This window comes from Colobus angolensis, unplaced genomic scaffold (genome assembly GCF_000951035.1).
Source record: "Colobus angolensis palliatus isolate OR3802 unplaced genomic scaffold, Cang.pa_1.0 Scaffold182, whole genome shotgun sequence".
Taxonomy (NCBI): Eukaryota; Metazoa; Chordata; class Mammalia; order Primates; family Cercopithecidae; genus Colobus; species Colobus angolensis.
Window position 1 is genome coordinate 2,103,259 of NW_012114955.1, and position 16,932 is coordinate 2,120,190.

The 16,932-nt window shown below is 41.4% G+C and overlaps 1 protein-coding gene across 3 annotated transcripts in view; it reads left to right on the top strand.

The window, feature by feature from the left end:
* NRF1 (nuclear respiratory factor 1) overlaps positions 1-16,932 on the top strand; it is a 143,783-nt gene that overhangs the window by 65,740 nt on the left and 61,111 nt on the right. For all 3 annotated transcript variants that reach the window (XM_011939585.1, XM_011939584.1, XM_011939586.1), the window contains one exon: positions 6,856-6,996. In XM_011939585.1, the coding sequence (XP_011794975.1) occupies positions 6,856-6,996 (141 nt within the window). The remainder of the gene's footprint in view (positions 1-6,855; positions 6,997-16,932) is intronic.

A 16,932-nucleotide genomic window follows, 5' to 3' on the forward strand; every position in this document is an offset into this window, starting at 1 on the left:
TAAGACAGCATCTCGCTCTGTCGCCCGGGCTAGAGTGCGGTGGTGCGATCTTGGCTCACTGCAACCTTTGCTTCCCAGGTTCAAGCAATTCTCTGCCTCAGCCTCTCGAGTAGTTGGGATTACAGGCTCCTGCCACCATGCCTGGCTAATTTTTGTGTTTTTACTAGAGGGGGGGCTTCACCATGTTGGCCAGGCTGGTCTCGAACTCCTAACCTCAGGTGATCCTCCTGCCTCAGCCTCCCAAAGTGCTGGGATTACAGGCATGAGCCACCACATTTGGCCGGAAATTTTTAAAAGAAAAATCTTAATTTACAGGTTATTTAGAAACAAAATGATAACCAAAAATAAAAACTTAGAAGTTATTATCTAAACTGGTACTCAAAGGAATATTCATGATCTTATTTAAAAAGAAAAATATATATGAGAAAGTTGGAAAAGAAAGAAACTTCATCTAGCTAAAGAAGGTGGAAAGAGAGTAATAAAATAAGTCTAAGAAAAAAATAGAACAAATAAACATGTGAAAGAAATGAATGAGGGAACAAGAAAAGTAGACTTGTTAAATTCAAGAATTGGTTCTATAAAAAGTAATAAAACAGAAAAACTGCTACATGCTAATGAGGAAAAGGGAGAAGAAAACAAATATGTACCTTTAGACACAAGCTATCTATAGTTGCAGACAAGAAGAGATCGAAAATTGTAAGAAAAGGCTATTAATTCTGTTCTTGCAAGTTAAAAACTCAGCCAAGTGGATTAACTTAGTAAGAAAATAAAATAATCAAAACACATCCAAACCTCAGTAGAATAAGCATTAACCGAAAACCTCAATAGAGTAATAAACATATACAAAATTGGCAAAGTGTTAAAGAACTACATCCCTCCAAGAGACCCTAGGCCCCAATTATTTTGGTTGACTTCTGTTAAACATTTAAGGTACAAATAATTCCCTAATCTTATACCTTAGTCTTATTATGGTCATTTATCGTTAATCAAATTTTGATTTTCATTTCCCTAATGATTAACGATATATAATCATAGTCTTTAGGGTGATGAACAACCGTGGGAGTTGCATGCAATGTGGAAGATACGTGGAAAGTAGTATAGTGAAAGCCACCTTGCTCATGTATTTACTTAGTCAACATATAACGATTTAACGCTATTGGATACAAGGTATGAGATAAGGATTCCATCTAAGGCCGGGCGCGGTGGCTCAAGCCTGTAATCCCAGCACTTTGGGAGACGGGCGGATCACGAGGTCAGGAGATCGAGACCATCCTGACTAACACGGTGAAACCCCGTCTCTACTAAAAAATACAAAAAACTAGCCGGGCGAGGTGGCGGCGCCTGTAGTCCCAGCTACCCGGGAGGCTGAGGCAGGAGAATGGCGTGAACCTGGGAGGCGGAGCTTGCAGTGAGCTGAGATTCGGCCACAGCACTCCAGCCTGGGTGACAGAGCGAGACTCTGTCTCAAAAAAAAGGATTCCATCTGAGTCCCTTGGGGTTTCAGGGTTCAAAACTGGGAATCCCAAAAGACTGAGGGGACATGAGAGCCCTGAACGGAGGCAGGAGAAGAAAGGAGGCAGACTCTGGGGCTGAAGAGAAAATAGGATGAAATCAGGGTAACTTCAGGGGCCACAGCCTGCGGCCTGGCTGGAAGCCAGATGTGCTTCACAGTCACAGGTCTGAGGCCAGCTCTTTGTTACGTACCTCAGATAACAATATGTTTTTAGTCTCATAGGAGCTTGTAGAAAATTTAAAAAAAAAAAAAAATTTATGAGACCTTCCCAAAGACTCTTCCTTTATCCAGTCAAGCTGCAGGAATACAAAAAAATTACAGTATCTTGTCTGGGACTATTTTTGCAACCCAACCCAGTGACCATACAGCAAACATTTTGAAAATTAGCCAAATGTGGTGGTGCACACCTGTGATCCCAGCTACTTGGGAGGCTGAGGTGGGAGGATCACTGGAGCTCAGGAATTTGAGGCTGCAGTGAACAAACCTGTGTGACAGATCAAGACCCTGTTTCGAAAAACAAAACAAAATAAAACTCTAATGGCTCCTGCAAATACCATAAACACCCTCCATCTCTGGTAATCATAAAATGTTTGTTAATGTGTTATCTGTATTTGTATATTTAAAATATTTTATAATATTTCAGCCTGGACAACATGTAAGAGCCTGTCTCATTTGTGTGTGTGTGTGTGTGTATAAAATAAGAAAAGACCTGGTCCCTGTGCTCAGCAATGTCATGCACTGGTTGTATATAGTGTATTCCAGAAATAACAGTATAAATGACACATATTTATTTATGTCAGTAGGAATTTAAAGGAGGAAGAAAATTATAGCAAGAATTGGGAAGTTTTTTCAGAGCAAGTGGGAATTGAACTGGTCCTAGAAAAATGGAAAATATTTGGGTAAGAAGCAGATTTATGTGGTGGCTTATGTCTGTAATCCCAGCACTTTGGGAGGCCTAGGTGGGCGGATCACTTGAGGTCAGGAGTTCGAGACCAGCCTGGCCAACACATTGAAACCCCATCTCTACTAAAAATATAAAAAAATAGCCAGGCATGGTGGCAGGCACCTGTAATCCCAATTCTCCTGAGGCAGGAGAATTGCTTGAACCCAGGAGTTGGAGGTGGCAGTGAGCCAAGATCACGCCACTGCACTCCAGCCTGGGTAACAGAGCGGGACTCCATCTTTAAAAAAAAGGTTTCTAGAAGTTTCAAAGAAAAGAACTTGCTAGATGCCAAGGTGAGTGACGAGGTTGGGCAGCTAAAGAAGGAAGAAAGTGAACAAAGTTGCTCAGTATAGGACTCCATGGAGGTTGTATGCTGGGAGTTTAAGAGGTGTCATTCACATAGTCTCCAGGATTAGGCAGGCGCAACTGTTTCTGGTGGCTCTGGCAAAGGAGTATTGAAAAAACAAATAATTGGAAAGATTGAAATGCTGGCCAGAGAAACTTGGACTTCATCTTATAAGAAGTGGGGAACTATAGCAGTTTCTTGAGAAAAAAAAAGATAAATGATAATGATGTGGCTAAACATACCAGCTTTGGAGCTAGATAAAAATTTGTTTGATTTTTGGCTATACTTCTTACTAGTTAATATGATTTGGGGAAAGTTACTTAAGTTTATTAAGGCTCAATTTTCTTATTTGCAAAATGAGTATAATAATATTTTCCTTATAGAATTATGGTAAGGATTATTTGAGACAACACATGTAGTGCTTGGCACAAAGTAAGTGCTCAGTAAACGGTGTTTGATGATAATAAGTATTTCCAAAATTTCAAACGGCAGTGGTATACAAGATGGGGGGAAGAGAGTGGTAACTGATTTTGATTTTAAGTGGATGTTTGCCTTAGTTGTGAAACCAATTGACATATTGGTATGGAGTGACAAAGGCATAAGCTGTGGTTTTTGCAATAGAAGGCATGAGTTGGAACACAAACCTGTATTTTATCTCATCTGTGACACCATTGATTATAAGATGTGCTGTTATTTGTGTACTATGAAGAAAAAACATTGATGCATGTTTACACAATGCTATCACTTAGAATTTTTATTTTCTACTCATTGAAAGAGCTCTTTCTTAGACATACCTTTTAATCATATATCATTTTTGTGTATATATAAAAAGGAAAATATAAGTGAAATAAGGTATTCCTAAAACTTCTTCACATTCAGAATCCAACCCTTTTGAATTACTTCTTGTTTTAGTCATCATTATCTGTGTTTTTTCATGTAATATTGTCCTCTGTGGCATCATGAAAACGGGCAATGCTGTATTTCTTTTAAAAGTGCTCTTTTATTGTCTCTGATTTCCCGCCCCCACAAGCAGCAACAGGTTTGATGCAAGTGCATTTTTTTTTTTTTTTTTTGAGACGGAGTCTCGCCCTGTCACCCAAACTGGAGTGCAGTGGTACAATCTCAGCTCACTGCAACCTCTCCCTCCCAGGTTCAAGCAATTCTCCCACCTCAGCCTCCCAAGTAGCTGGGATTATAGGCACCCACCACCACACCCAGCTAATTTTTGTATTTTTAGTATAGACAGGGTTTCACCATGTTGGTCAGGCTGGTCTCGAACTCCTGACCTCAGGTGATCTGCCCGCCTCAGCCTCCCAAAGTGTTGGGATTACAGGCATGAGCCACCACGCCTGGCAGTGCTTCTTGATCTTACCAGAAATTGTCATTGGGAAGGTTATAGACAACGGTCAAGACTCACATTCTCTTCTCAAATGGTGCTAAATGATTTGTTGAGTAAAAAGGCCGGGGATAGCAAACATGTTCACATGGCTGCAGGCAGTGACAGCTATGCCCTGTTGTTGCCTTGTCCATAGCAATTTTAAGGTGTATCCCAATTTCAGAAGACTGATAAATATGAAAGAAAAATGCAACTCAGAATTGATAGATCAGATAGAATGAAAACATGAGGTCAGTAATTCTGAGAAAGTTACTTAACTTTAGTAAGCAAGCTTAGATAGAAACGCTTTGGTTATACCTGAAGTTGTTTTGTTGCAAATTACTTAGGGATGCTCTACCAGCACTAAAAAACAAACAAACAAACAAACAAAAACAAGATATTTTAAAAGAATTATATAGCACTGATAAACTGGCTCATAAAAATGGCTGAAATTGTTTGAAACTGGCTAATAAAGAAGTAATAACCTAATGATTTTCCATTTTTGAATGCCAGGTGTTTCTAAAAGCCAGATGAAGTTTGTTTTTATTTTAAAATTATTACTTATTTATTTTTGAGACAAGGTCTGGCTCTGTCACCCAGGCTGGAGTGGCACGATCTCGGCTCACTGCAACCTCCACCTCCTGGGCTCAAGCCATCCTCCCACCTCAGCCTCCTGAGTAGCTGGGACCACAGACATGCACTACCATGCCCGGCTAATTTTTGTATTTTTAGTGGAGACAGGGTCTCACCATGTTGCCTAGGCTGGTCTCAAACTCCTGGGCTCAAGGGATCTGCCTGCCTCAACCTCCCAATGTGCTGGGATTACAGGTGTGAGCCACCGCACACAGCCTGTTTTTCTAAAATAATCATTCTTCCTATTGGCTTATACCTAATATAAGGATTTAACCTTATAAACCTTGAAGTTCTAAGACCAGAAGGTAGGTGTGTTAGTCCATTTTCACACTGCTATAAAGAACTAACTGTGACTAGGTAATTTATAAATAAAAGAGGTTTAATTGACTTATAGTTCCACATGGCTAGGGAGGCTTCAGGAAACTTAATCATGGCAGAAGGGGAAGCAAGGCACGTCTTATATGGTGGCAGGAGAGAGAGAGACAGAGAGACAGGTGCAGGGACGGAATGCCAGGGGAACTGCCAAACACTTTTAAACCATCAGCTCTTGTGAGAACTCACTATCACGAGAACAACATGGGAGAAACTGCCTCCATGATCCAGTCACCTCCCACCAGGTCCCTCCCTCAACATGTAGGGATAACAATCGAGATGAAATTGGGGTGGGGACACAGAGCCAAACCACATCACTAGGCTCGTAAGATTCATTTGTGTGTGTGTAAGTAGGCGGCATAAATACTGTCTAGAATACAGAAACATAGCAGAAAATATAATCCTGTAACATTGTTGTGGCAACATCAGCTGCTTATGTCGCAATAAATATAATGGCAATACTTTCTGAAACTTTATTTTTTTATTAGAGACCAGGATACAACTGCATCTCTGGAAAGATAATGAGTCTGCCAGTTTGTGCTATTTTTCTCTGATCCCCTTAGTTATTGACCTACTTGGAGGATTCTTCAGCTGCAGAAGTTGCACTATGTAGCCAATAATAATATTTATTTTTCCAGATGCTTGGGGTAGAGTATGGGAATTTTTCTTTTTTAATCCACATAACGAGATATTTATAAGGAAGTGTGTAGAGTCCAGCCCACTCAGCAGACAACCCAGGATTCAAGCATTGTTGGAACTTCTAGACAAACCTCATTTTCTCTTCCATTTTTTTCCCTAAAATAGTGCCATTATATTGATAGAGCCCATTATATTGGTGGTTGGAGGACCCAGCGTCTGTCCACCCTTTCTGTTCATGATAGAAAAATGTGTGCATGTCCAGTGTATTACTGTTAAGTTGAGACATTTCACTGGCAGTGGTGGGAATGCAGACAACAAATAACAATATCTGGTTCCGACCTGGGCTAGAGCTAAAGGCGTCATGGCTTGGAGGTTCACTTCTGTCACCAAGCCCTACCAGAAGCAAGGGAGATTTGACCTAGGGGGCTCCCTCTGGCCTGGGCCTTACCAATAGTGGCACTCAGCTACAACATACACCTATTGGTTTTGTTTTTTTTTTCTCTAATTATTTTCAGTTCAGTCTCTTGTATGCTTGAATCTCCTGTCTGTTTGGTAGTCTGACTTTGCAGGAATGTAGCAGCAATTTTGAACGAATTGATTACTTTGAGTTTTAGAAATGTAAGTCCTTAAAGATCTTGAAAATGATTTTGGTGATGAGCTGCCACAGCTAGTTGTTTATCCATTGGCCTGGGAAATGCAGAACCATGAATACCATGCCTGTTAGACCTGGAACAGGCCCGATGGCACCCTCGTTGAGAAAATGTGATTTTAACTGAGAAGCAGTATTTCTGGAAAATTTTTCCACTGGCTCTCTTCTATTGTTGTTACCTGTAATTTCATCATCTTTTCATTTAATTCTGTTCAGTATGATGTCTTTGGGACCAGTGGGTATTTTTATTTGCTTGTAAAAGTGTTTGTTCTTAGGGCTATGCTATGACTCAGGAAGGCCAGCCCCACCCACTCTCTTGTTGCTTGGCACCAATCCTCCCTGGTTGTTGGGCATCTTGTTTACTTCTGCCCTTAATTCCCTGCAGGTGCGTAAGTACAAGAGCATGATCCTGGAAGACCTGGAGTCTGCTCTGGCAGAACACGCCCCTGCGCCACAGGAGGTTAACTCAGAACTGCCGCCTCTCACCATCGACGGAATTCCAGTCTCTGTGGACAAAATGACCCAGGTAAGGGGTGGGAGGTGAGGAGACTCAGAGGCAAGTGGCACAGGTGTGGGCGGGCCTCTGATCACTTTTCTGCATTTTGTCCTCAGTGATCTGACCAGGGAGTGAGATGCAGACTGGAGTCTGGTAGTGAAACAGTAGCAGCCTTGGAAAAGACATTGTAGTGCCAGAAGAGTGCTCCCAACCAAGGGCATGGCTGTGGTGTCCTCTTTCTTCTGGCAGTTTTTTTTCCCTTTCACTTGGTCCTTTGGGTTGGATTTAAAAAAAAAAAAAAAAAAAAAACTTTTAGCCTGGGGTTGGTCTGAACAAAAGAACATTAGGAGTTTGATGAATCACAATCAAGGTAGCCAAGTAAACTTTTAGCCCTCAGGCTGCTCTGCTCCTCTTTCCATGTAAATCCTGAATACCTCCATAATTATTACTAAGTACAGCTCCCTTCCACAGGGAATAAGAATGTAAAACTCAGAATGACAGTCTTCTGAGTCGTTGATTTCCTCTTCCTTTTTAAAATTTTTGTTTAATTTTTTTTAATTTTATGATTTCTAAAGATGAGGGTCTCACTGTGTTGCCCAGGCTGATCTCAATCTCCTAGGCTCAAGCGATCCTCCTGCCTCAGCCTCCCAAAGTACTGGGATTATAGGTGTGAGCTGCTGTGCCAGCCTGATTTCCTCTTCCTTTAAGAAGGGAAGTCAAAATGTGCTTAGCCTGATAAATCAGCATACCTCAGTAATTTTTATGAGATTATCCCTTTTATATATTTTTAGTTTAGCTTGATCAAAATCAAACACCTTTTTAACATATTTTCCCATCCTATTTCTTTTTTTTTGAGCCAGAGTCTCGATTTGTAGCCCAAGCTGGAGTGCAGTGATGCGATCTTGGCTTACACTGCACTTGGCTCACTGCAACCTCTGCCTCCCAAGTTCAAGAGGTTCTCATGCCTCTGAGTAGCTGTGATTACAGGTGTGCGCTACCACACCTGGCTAATTTTTGTTTTTTTAGTAGAGATGGGATTTTGCCATGTTGGCCAGGATGGTCACAAACTCCTGACCTCACGTGATCCCCCTCCTCGGCCTCCCAAAGTGCTGGGATTACAGGCGTGAGCCACCACACCCAGCCTACCCTGTTTCTTTATTAATTTACTTCTCTCTTGCTAAATCCACTTGTCAGGTTTTTTTCCTTATCTTATTCAGTCTTCAGCACCTTTTGACACAGTTGATTACTCCTTAAAGCATCTTCTCTCTGTCTCTTGACCGCACCCTCTTCTGAAGATCCTCATCCCTCACTAGGTGCTCCCCTTATCCCTTCTGGAGCCCCTCTTCCTCTTCTCACCTGATCATCGATATGCTGTTTTTACCCAGCTTATGTTCACTGTTAGATGTCTGGTCCTCACATGCCCCAAACAGAACCTTTGGTTGTTCCTACTCTGCACGCCACATCTGTTCCTCTCCAAGTGTTCCCCATATCAGTTAATGGAACTGCTGTCCATCTGGTTGCTCAAGTCCCAGCATGGAAGTAATCCTGATTTCCCTGTTTTGCCCTCTCCCTCCACAGTCCCCTGCCACCCTCCACGTCTAATTCAGCAGCAGGTCATGTCAGTTCACCTCTGAAATGTACTCTGACTCTGGCCATTCATCTCACTTCCCGTCAGCACCCAAGTCCAAGCCTTTAGCATCTCTTGTATAGCCTATCCACTGTGGTCTGCTTCAGTCCATTCTCCACGTAGCCATCCTAGTAGTTTTTTAAAAAACTTAGATCATGCAGGGCGTTGTAGCTCACGCCTGTAATCAAGAGGAGGATCCCTTGAGTCCAGGAGTTCGAGATCAGCCTGGGCAGCAGGCTGGAATTTTTTTTCTTTTTTTTTTTGTCTCTACAAAAAATACAAAAATTAGCCAGGGCATGGTGGTGTGTGCCTGTAGTCTCAAATACTTGGAAGGCTGAGGTGGGAGGATCGTTTGGGCCCGGGAGGTTGAGGCTGCAGTGACCCAAGATTGTGCCACTGCACTCTAGCCTGGGCGACAGAGCGAGATCCTGCCTCAAATAAATGAGTGAATGAATGAGTGAATAAATTTATTTATTTATTTAATTCAGGCCATATCACTTCCTTGTTTAAGCCCTTTAATGGTTTTCCACTATTCCTAGAATCAAATTCAGACTGTGCCGTGGCCTTGAAGGCCCTGTGTAATCTGGCCTCTTCCTGCCTCATCTTCTTCCCCTCAGTCACTGGGCTCTGGCCACTCTAACCCTCTTTTCCTCAAACACCCTGCATCCATTCTTTTGCTTTCGCTATTCCCTTTGCCTGAATATTGTTCTGCCAGATGATTGCATGATGGACTTTATCTTATTCAAAGTCTAGCTCAAATATCACCTCCTGAGACAAGCCTTTCTCGATTATCCCACCTAAATGAAGCTTTCTTCTCCCCACCAAGCCACTAATACATCCTCTGTGTTCTTGTCTGTGTAACACTTGTTACTCTGAAATAATCTCATTTGTTAACTTGTATACTTATTTGTGGTCTCCCCAGCTAGAATTTGAGGAATTTAGTTTCTGTCGTTTACTTCTGTTCAGTATAGCTGCTCAGCCTCTGAAATAACATGTCATCTAAATAATAGTATCTGTTCAGTAAATGACTTCAGGGTTAGTGCAAAAATGAGTTAAGTGTAATGGTGGGGAACAGGATCGCAAGTCCCCTGGGCAGGTGTTGACTCAGTGCAGACGCTGATGCTGCTGCTCAGGGGTGGCACTTTTATTTTTTATTCCATCTGAACCAGCAACTTGGTCTGAAGTAATACTACATTTTATAAATATAAACCTAAATAGTGATCTTTTGATTGTTGGATTCATAGCCCTTTCTGTGGACACTGGAAGGATCTCTAAATAATGGTTCAGAAAGGAAAGCATTATCTAAACCAAGCTTGCCCAACCCACATCCCACAAGACGCATGCGACCCAGGATGGCTTTGAATGTGGCCCAACACAAATTCGTAAACTCTCTTAAAACATTATGAGATTTTTTGGCGATTTTTTTTCTTTAGCTCATCAGCTATTATTATTAGTGTATTTTATGTGTGGCCCCAGATAATTCTTCCTCTAATGTGGCCCAGGGAAGCCAAAAGATTGGACACTCCTGATCTAAACTTTACTGTCTTTTAACAGTTTCTGTTATTCTGTTTCTAGAGGCATTCTGACTGGTTCAAGTAAAGAAAACATAAAGTGAATTATTTTTATCTGGTTGATGTAAAGAATCTACTCTGTCTCAGATGTAAAGTACATCTAAAACTGCCTAAGCCTTTGGTTTCGAATGCTGTGTTAGGTTAACTCCTCTCCTGTGATGGGTATTTGTTATTCTTTGTCACATTTGGTGTGCTAGGGTAAAACAGTCTGAGGTTTTGATTATATTAAATCATCGTGGATACTGGTTTTCATGAAAATTGGCTAGCGGCCGCAGAAGTCAGCAAACAGTTTAGTTATTATCATTTTGGAGGTAAGACATTTGAAAGTGTTTTTTTCCATTTTTGTCAAAACCACACTCGGTAGAGCTTGGTGTGCTGGTGAATGAGGAGCTGGATCTCAGTTGTCAAACACATAGATGCTTTGCTGGAGGTGCACATTTTCTCTATCATATGCTCCCTCCTTCCCCTTCTTACCAAAGATGATGACTAAAAAGTCAAACATAACAAATAAAATAAAATAAGCAAATGAGGAGGAAGAGAGAGCAGGATGATGAAAAACCCAGCTCCCAACTGAATGGGAATTTCCAAGTATTTGGATCCTGGCATTTTCCCCCCTCAACGTTTTATTATTGTTTGTTTTCCTCAAATACTTTTTTCTTAATCTGAGCTAAATAGCTAGCTCTCTCTCTCTGTCTTTTTTTTTTTTTTCTGAGACGGAGTCTCGCTCTATTGCCCAGGCTGGAGTGCAATGGCGTGATCTCAGCTCACTGCAACCTCCGCGAGCCGGGTTGAAGCAATTATCCCACCTCAGCCTCCTGAGTAGCTGGGACTACAGGCGTGCACCACCATGCCTGCCTAATTTTTTTGTATTTTTAGTAGAGATGGGGTTTCACCACATTGGCCAGACTGCTCTCCAACTCCTCACCTCAAGTGATCTGCCCGTCTTGGCCTCCCAAAGTGCTGGGATTACGGGCATGAGCCACTGTGCCTGGCCAATAGCTCTCTTTTATAATTGATCCTAAAGACTTTCACTATTAATGGGAGTAAAAAAGGAGGGTTTTATTTCCACCCAAACCTAGATAGGCAAGAGTATGGGACTACAAGCAGTCTAATGCACTGTTAGTGGGAATGCAGATTGGTACACTTTCTCTAGAGGGCAGGTTGGCATTGGCAATGCATATCAAAGTCTAAAAGGTGTATATCATGCCCTCCAATTAAACACAGATGTACATTGTTTATTACAGCATGTCTACAATAGGAAAATTGGGAACAATGTGATTGGTTAAATTACGATAGTGTTTAGAATTTATATAGGAAGATGAGCAGCATAGCCGAAAAGAGATGATACGGTGAACTATTAGACACTAAAAATGATGATTTGCTCTTTATTGCAGTAGAATAATATTTGTGGTATGTTAAATTAAAAAAATTGTAAAGTAGCATTTTTTTATATACTGGAATTTGAAGAGTTTAGGGCTTTATTTTTCTGTTTCTTTTGGGAGATTTAAAAAAAATTCTGGGAACACAGAATTGAGCTGATTTATCTCATTTTCTGTAACATTAACATAAAATGTGCCCACCTCTGTGTGTATAGAACTTTGGAGGGATGCACATATTAACACTGGGCACAGTGGCTCACAGCTGTAATCACAGCACTTTGGGAGGCTGAGGCGAGTGGATCACCTGAGGTCAGGAGAGCAGCCTGGCCAACATGGTGAAACCCTGTCTCTACTAAAAATACAAAAATCAGCCGGGTGTGTTGGCACGCCCCTGTAATCCAGCTACTCGGGAGGCTGAGGCAGGAGAATCGCTTGAAACTGGGAGGTGGAGGTTACAGTGAGCCCAGATCATGCCACTGCACTCCAGCCTGGTTGACAGAGCAAGACTCCGTCTCAAAAAAAAACTGATTGTATGGCCGGGCGCGGTGGCTCAAGCCTGTAATCCCAGCACTTTGGGAGGCCGAGACGGGCGGATCACGAGGTCAGGAGATCGAGACCATCCTGGCTAACACGGTGAAACCCCATCTCTACTAAAAATGCAAAAAAACTAGCCGGGCGTGGCGGCAAGCGCTTATAGTCCCAGCTACTTGGGAGGCTGAGGCAGGAGAATGGCGTGAACCCGGGAGGCGGAGCTTGCAGTGAGCGGAGATCGCGCCACTGCACTCCAGCCTGGGCGACTGAGCGAGACTCTGTCTCAAAAAAACAAACAAACAAAAAAAAACAACTGATTGTAAAGTAGCATTTCTTATATACCATAATTTGAGGGATTTAGGGCTTTATTTTTCTCCTTCTTTTGGGAGTTTTTTTTTTTTTTTTTTTTTTTTTTTATTATTTTTTTTTTATTATCATTTATGTATATTATCGTCCTTCTTTTTTTTGGGAGTTTTTTTTTTTTTTTTTTAAATTCCAGGAACACAGAATTGAGCTGATTTATCTCATTTTCTAAAACATTAACATAAAATGTGCCCGCCTCTGTGTGTGTAGAACTTGGAGGGATGTACATTAAAATATTAACACTAATTATCTACGCATGGTGGCATTATAGGTGATTTTCATTTTATCTAAATAAGCATGAATTGCTTTTATAATAGAAATACAAAAAACTATTTTCTTATTTTATATTAAACTTGAATTTTTTAAGTGCAAAGTTAGGCCAAGCGCAGTGGCTCACACCTGTAATCCCAGCACTTTGGGAGGCTGAGGTGGGTGGATCACCTGAGGTCAGGAGTTCGAGACCAACCTGACCAACATGGAGAAACCCCGTCTCAACTAAAAAAAGTAATAAATACAAAATTAGCCAGGCTTAGTGGTGCATGCCTGTCATCCCAGCTACTCGGAAGGCTGAGGCAGGAGAATCACTTGAACTCGGAAGGCGGAGGTTGCGGTGAGGTGAGATCGCACCATTGCACTCCAGCTTGGGACAACAAGAGCGAAACGCTGTCTCAAAAAATAAATAAATAAATAAATAAATAAAGTGCAAAGTTTGATAATGTTTCTGCTTTGTTTTGCCCAAAGATTACTTTTATTTATGTTAGCATGAAGATGTCAACATCTCTCTTTTCCCCCCCTTATTTTCCTCTTATATAGATACTTTGTGTTGGAAGGCACACTACTAAGTTCTTTACAGGGGCATCTCATTTAATCCACCTTTGTGTGTGTGTGTGTATGTGTGTCTTAAAAATTCTTATTTTATAGTCAAGGAAGCAGAGCTCAGATATGGTTTATAGCCATTAAGAACAAGTACATTTTACTGGACATTAATTCTAGATTTCAGAACATATGAGTAATTTATGACTTCCTTGAAGTGATAAAATTCTAGAACTATCAAACTGGACTGTAATAGAGATAGACTTGAGTTAACCAGACAGCTCTATTATCATCTTATCTGCACTTGATGGTATAGAGATGACTTGATATTGATGACCCTAACTTACAAATCTATATAGGATCCTAAGATACATTCTGAATCGTCTAAAGAGAGTAAATTATATTCGATGTTGTTCTAATATTATGCGTTGCATTATTTTGTATCTTTACAAATGAGAAAGTTAGTATGATTTATTGGAAAGAATATTAACTCAGAGTCAGAAGATCTATTTTCTAGTCTCAATTCTACTACATATAACCATGGTTCTCACTTTCTTTTTTTTTTTGAGACGGAGTCTCGCTCTGCCGCCCAGGCTGGAGTGCGGTGGCTGGATCTCAGCTCACTGCAAGCTCCGCCTCCCGGGTTTACGCCATTCTCCTGCCTCAGCCTCCGAGTAGCTGGGACTACAGGCGCCCGCCACCTCGCCCGGCTAGTTTCTTGTATTTTTTAGTAGAGACGGGGTTTCACCGTGTTAGCCAGGATGGTCTCGATCTCCTGACCTCGTGATCCGCCCATCTCGGCCTCCCAAAGTGCTGGGATTACAGGCTTGAGCCACCGCGCCCGGCCACTCACTTTCATCTTCTGATGAAATACATGCCCTCCTACCTTAAGGAGTCAGAGGAAGAAAAATAAAATTTGGTGTAGGAAAATGTTTTGAAAACTAAAGCATCACACCAAGGTATTATTACTAATTATTAATGGTAATTCTGTGTATTGCCTATATTCATTTTTGAATAACCTGAACATACCATCTCTCAGCCATGCTTTATTAGAGAAAGTTCATGAACCAAGAATTTTAATTTTTCTCAGCAGTTAAGTGGGACAATACAGGTGGCTTTTTTTTTTTCTTTTCCCTGGCGTCTACGAAAACATAGTATTTTTCAGATTGAAAATTGAGGCATAAATAGAAAATGAAATGTATGAAGCAAGCTAGTGACAAATAGAACTTAGGGCTGCATTCATATTGCCAGTGCTTTTTAAAAAATCTTTTTTGTATAAAACTGTATTGTGTTCATTATTCAGATTGACTCTTTCAGCCAGTCTGCACTAAACATTTACTTTTTCTTTTTCTTTCTTTTTTTTTTTTTTTTGAGACAGTCTCACTCTGTTGCCCAGGCTGGAGTGAAATAGTACGATCTCGGCTCACTGCAACCTCCACCTCCTGGGTTCAAGTGATTCTCCTGCCTCAGCCTCCCCAGTAGCTTGGATTACAGGCTCACGCCACCACGCTAGGTTAATTTTTTGTATTTTTAGTAGAGACGGGATTTCACCATGTCAGGCTGGTCTCGAACTCCTGAGCTCGGGCAATCTGCTCGCCTTGGCCTTCCAAAGTTTTAGGATTACAGGTGTGAGCCACCGCACCCAGCCAACATTTGCTTTTTAAAAAAATTTTTTACTTGCCCCCAAACTCTCAAAATTGTCTCCTACACAGATAAAAATTGCACATAACGACGTCTGAAGTTCTGTGAGAACTAAATGCTTCTGTTCTTTTAGGAAGCAGCTCTCTTGGTTTTTGGCTTTTGTCTTTTTTGTTTCATTGAAAGTATGATTCTTTATTAGTAAATAGGACGTTTTACCTGAAAAGTTTCTGTTTTTACTATTATAACTATAGTAAGATTTTTAGTCTCTTGTTTTGGTGCCATGAGTTGGAATAGTCCTTATTTTGGCGGGGGCGGGGTGGGAGGTGGGTGTGCGTGTTAGAAAACTACATATCTCTGTAGTATTTTTAGTAATTAAAATGAAAATTTGGATTTCGAGGCACCTTTAAGAATAGTGGCTGGAACTTACTCTATGCTTATTCCATATCTGTTTAGAATTGGAGGAGGTTGAGATAAAGCTTAGCAAAAGAGATCCTTAGTTTGGGGTAGGTTCTGCAACCCTAGAATTCATTTACAGTGAAGTCTCCTTTTTCAGATTTTGAAAGTCAGGTTAGCAAATTTGTTTGAGGATACTACAGACCAGGGCCTAGTGGATGGGCTAAGTCAGTGCCTCTCAAACTTCAGAGTGTGCAGCAGTCACCTGAGAAGTCGTGTTCAAATGCAGATTAGGAATCAGTAAGTCTGGAATGGGCCTGAGGTTCTGCCTTGCTGGTGAGCCCCCAGGTGATGTCAATGCTGCTGTTTCTCAGATTGTGCTTTGAGTTCAAGGAATTGCATAGCTTCTTTCAGAGTCTTTAAGCAGTAATTATGATTTTGCTTGTGGAAAATCAATTCTGCTCTTTACCAGACGTGGGTCCTATAGGCTTCTCTTGTTCTTGGGAGGTGGTAAATCTCTTTGGAATCTGTATTGGAAGACATCCAGGCATATATTATAATTCCAGAAGAAGCATCACTGGAAAGACCTGGGCAGTATTATTGATTAAAATCCACTCTTCTTTCCCTTCTGCCTTCCCTCACCTTCCTTGAACTTACTGCCCTCCTCTTACTGTCACTGGGGCAATCTTTGTTGCTTTAATATTCCTGTGGCTTGATGATGCAACAGGATAGTAATTTATAGCAGTTTCAGGTAAACCTTCTGAAATGTTCAGCACAGTGTTGCTTCATTAGGAAGGAGTTATTCACAAGGCTTTGGAGATGTTTTACTTAGAAAACAGCCAGTCAGTTATCTGCTTAGGTTTTTTGAGAGTTTTATTCTGTTCTGAAAAAAAATAGGTCTCACCTCTTCTACCCAAAAAGTAGAAAACATTATGCTAATTGAAATAAGCAGGACACAGAAGGAAAATATTGGGTGATTCTACTTATATGAGGTATCTAGAGTGGGCAAAATGATAAAGATAAAAAATAGAAGTGGCCGGACGCGATGGCTTACGCCTAATACCGACACTTTAGAAGGCCAAGGCAAGTGGATCACTTGAGGTCTGGAGTTCGAGACCAGCCTGGCCAACATGGTGAAACCCTGTCTCTATTAAAAATTTTTTTGTATTGTTTACAAAAAATTAGCTGGGTATGGTGGCAGGTGCCTGCAATCCTAGCTACTGGATAACGCTGAGGCAGGAGAATCGCTTGAACCCGGGAGGTGGAGGTTATAGTGAGCCGAGATTGCGCCACTGCACTCCAGCCTGGGTGACAGAGAGAGACACCATCTCAAAAAAAAAAAAGAAAGAAAGAAAGAAAATATAAGTTACCAGGGACTATGGGGAGGTAGAAGTCAGGAGTTATTGTTTTAATGGGCACAGAATTTGTTTGAGATGATGCTTTAAAAGTTCTAGAAATAGGCCAGGCACGGCGGCTTACACCTGTAATCTCAGCCCTTTGGGAGGCCGAGGCAGGCAGATCACGAGGTCTGGAGTTTGAGACCTGCCTGGCCAACATAGTGAAACCCCGTCTCGGCCAGGCGCGGTGGCTCAAGCCTGTAATCCCAGCACTTTGGGAGGCCGAGACGGGCGGATCACGAGGTCAGGAG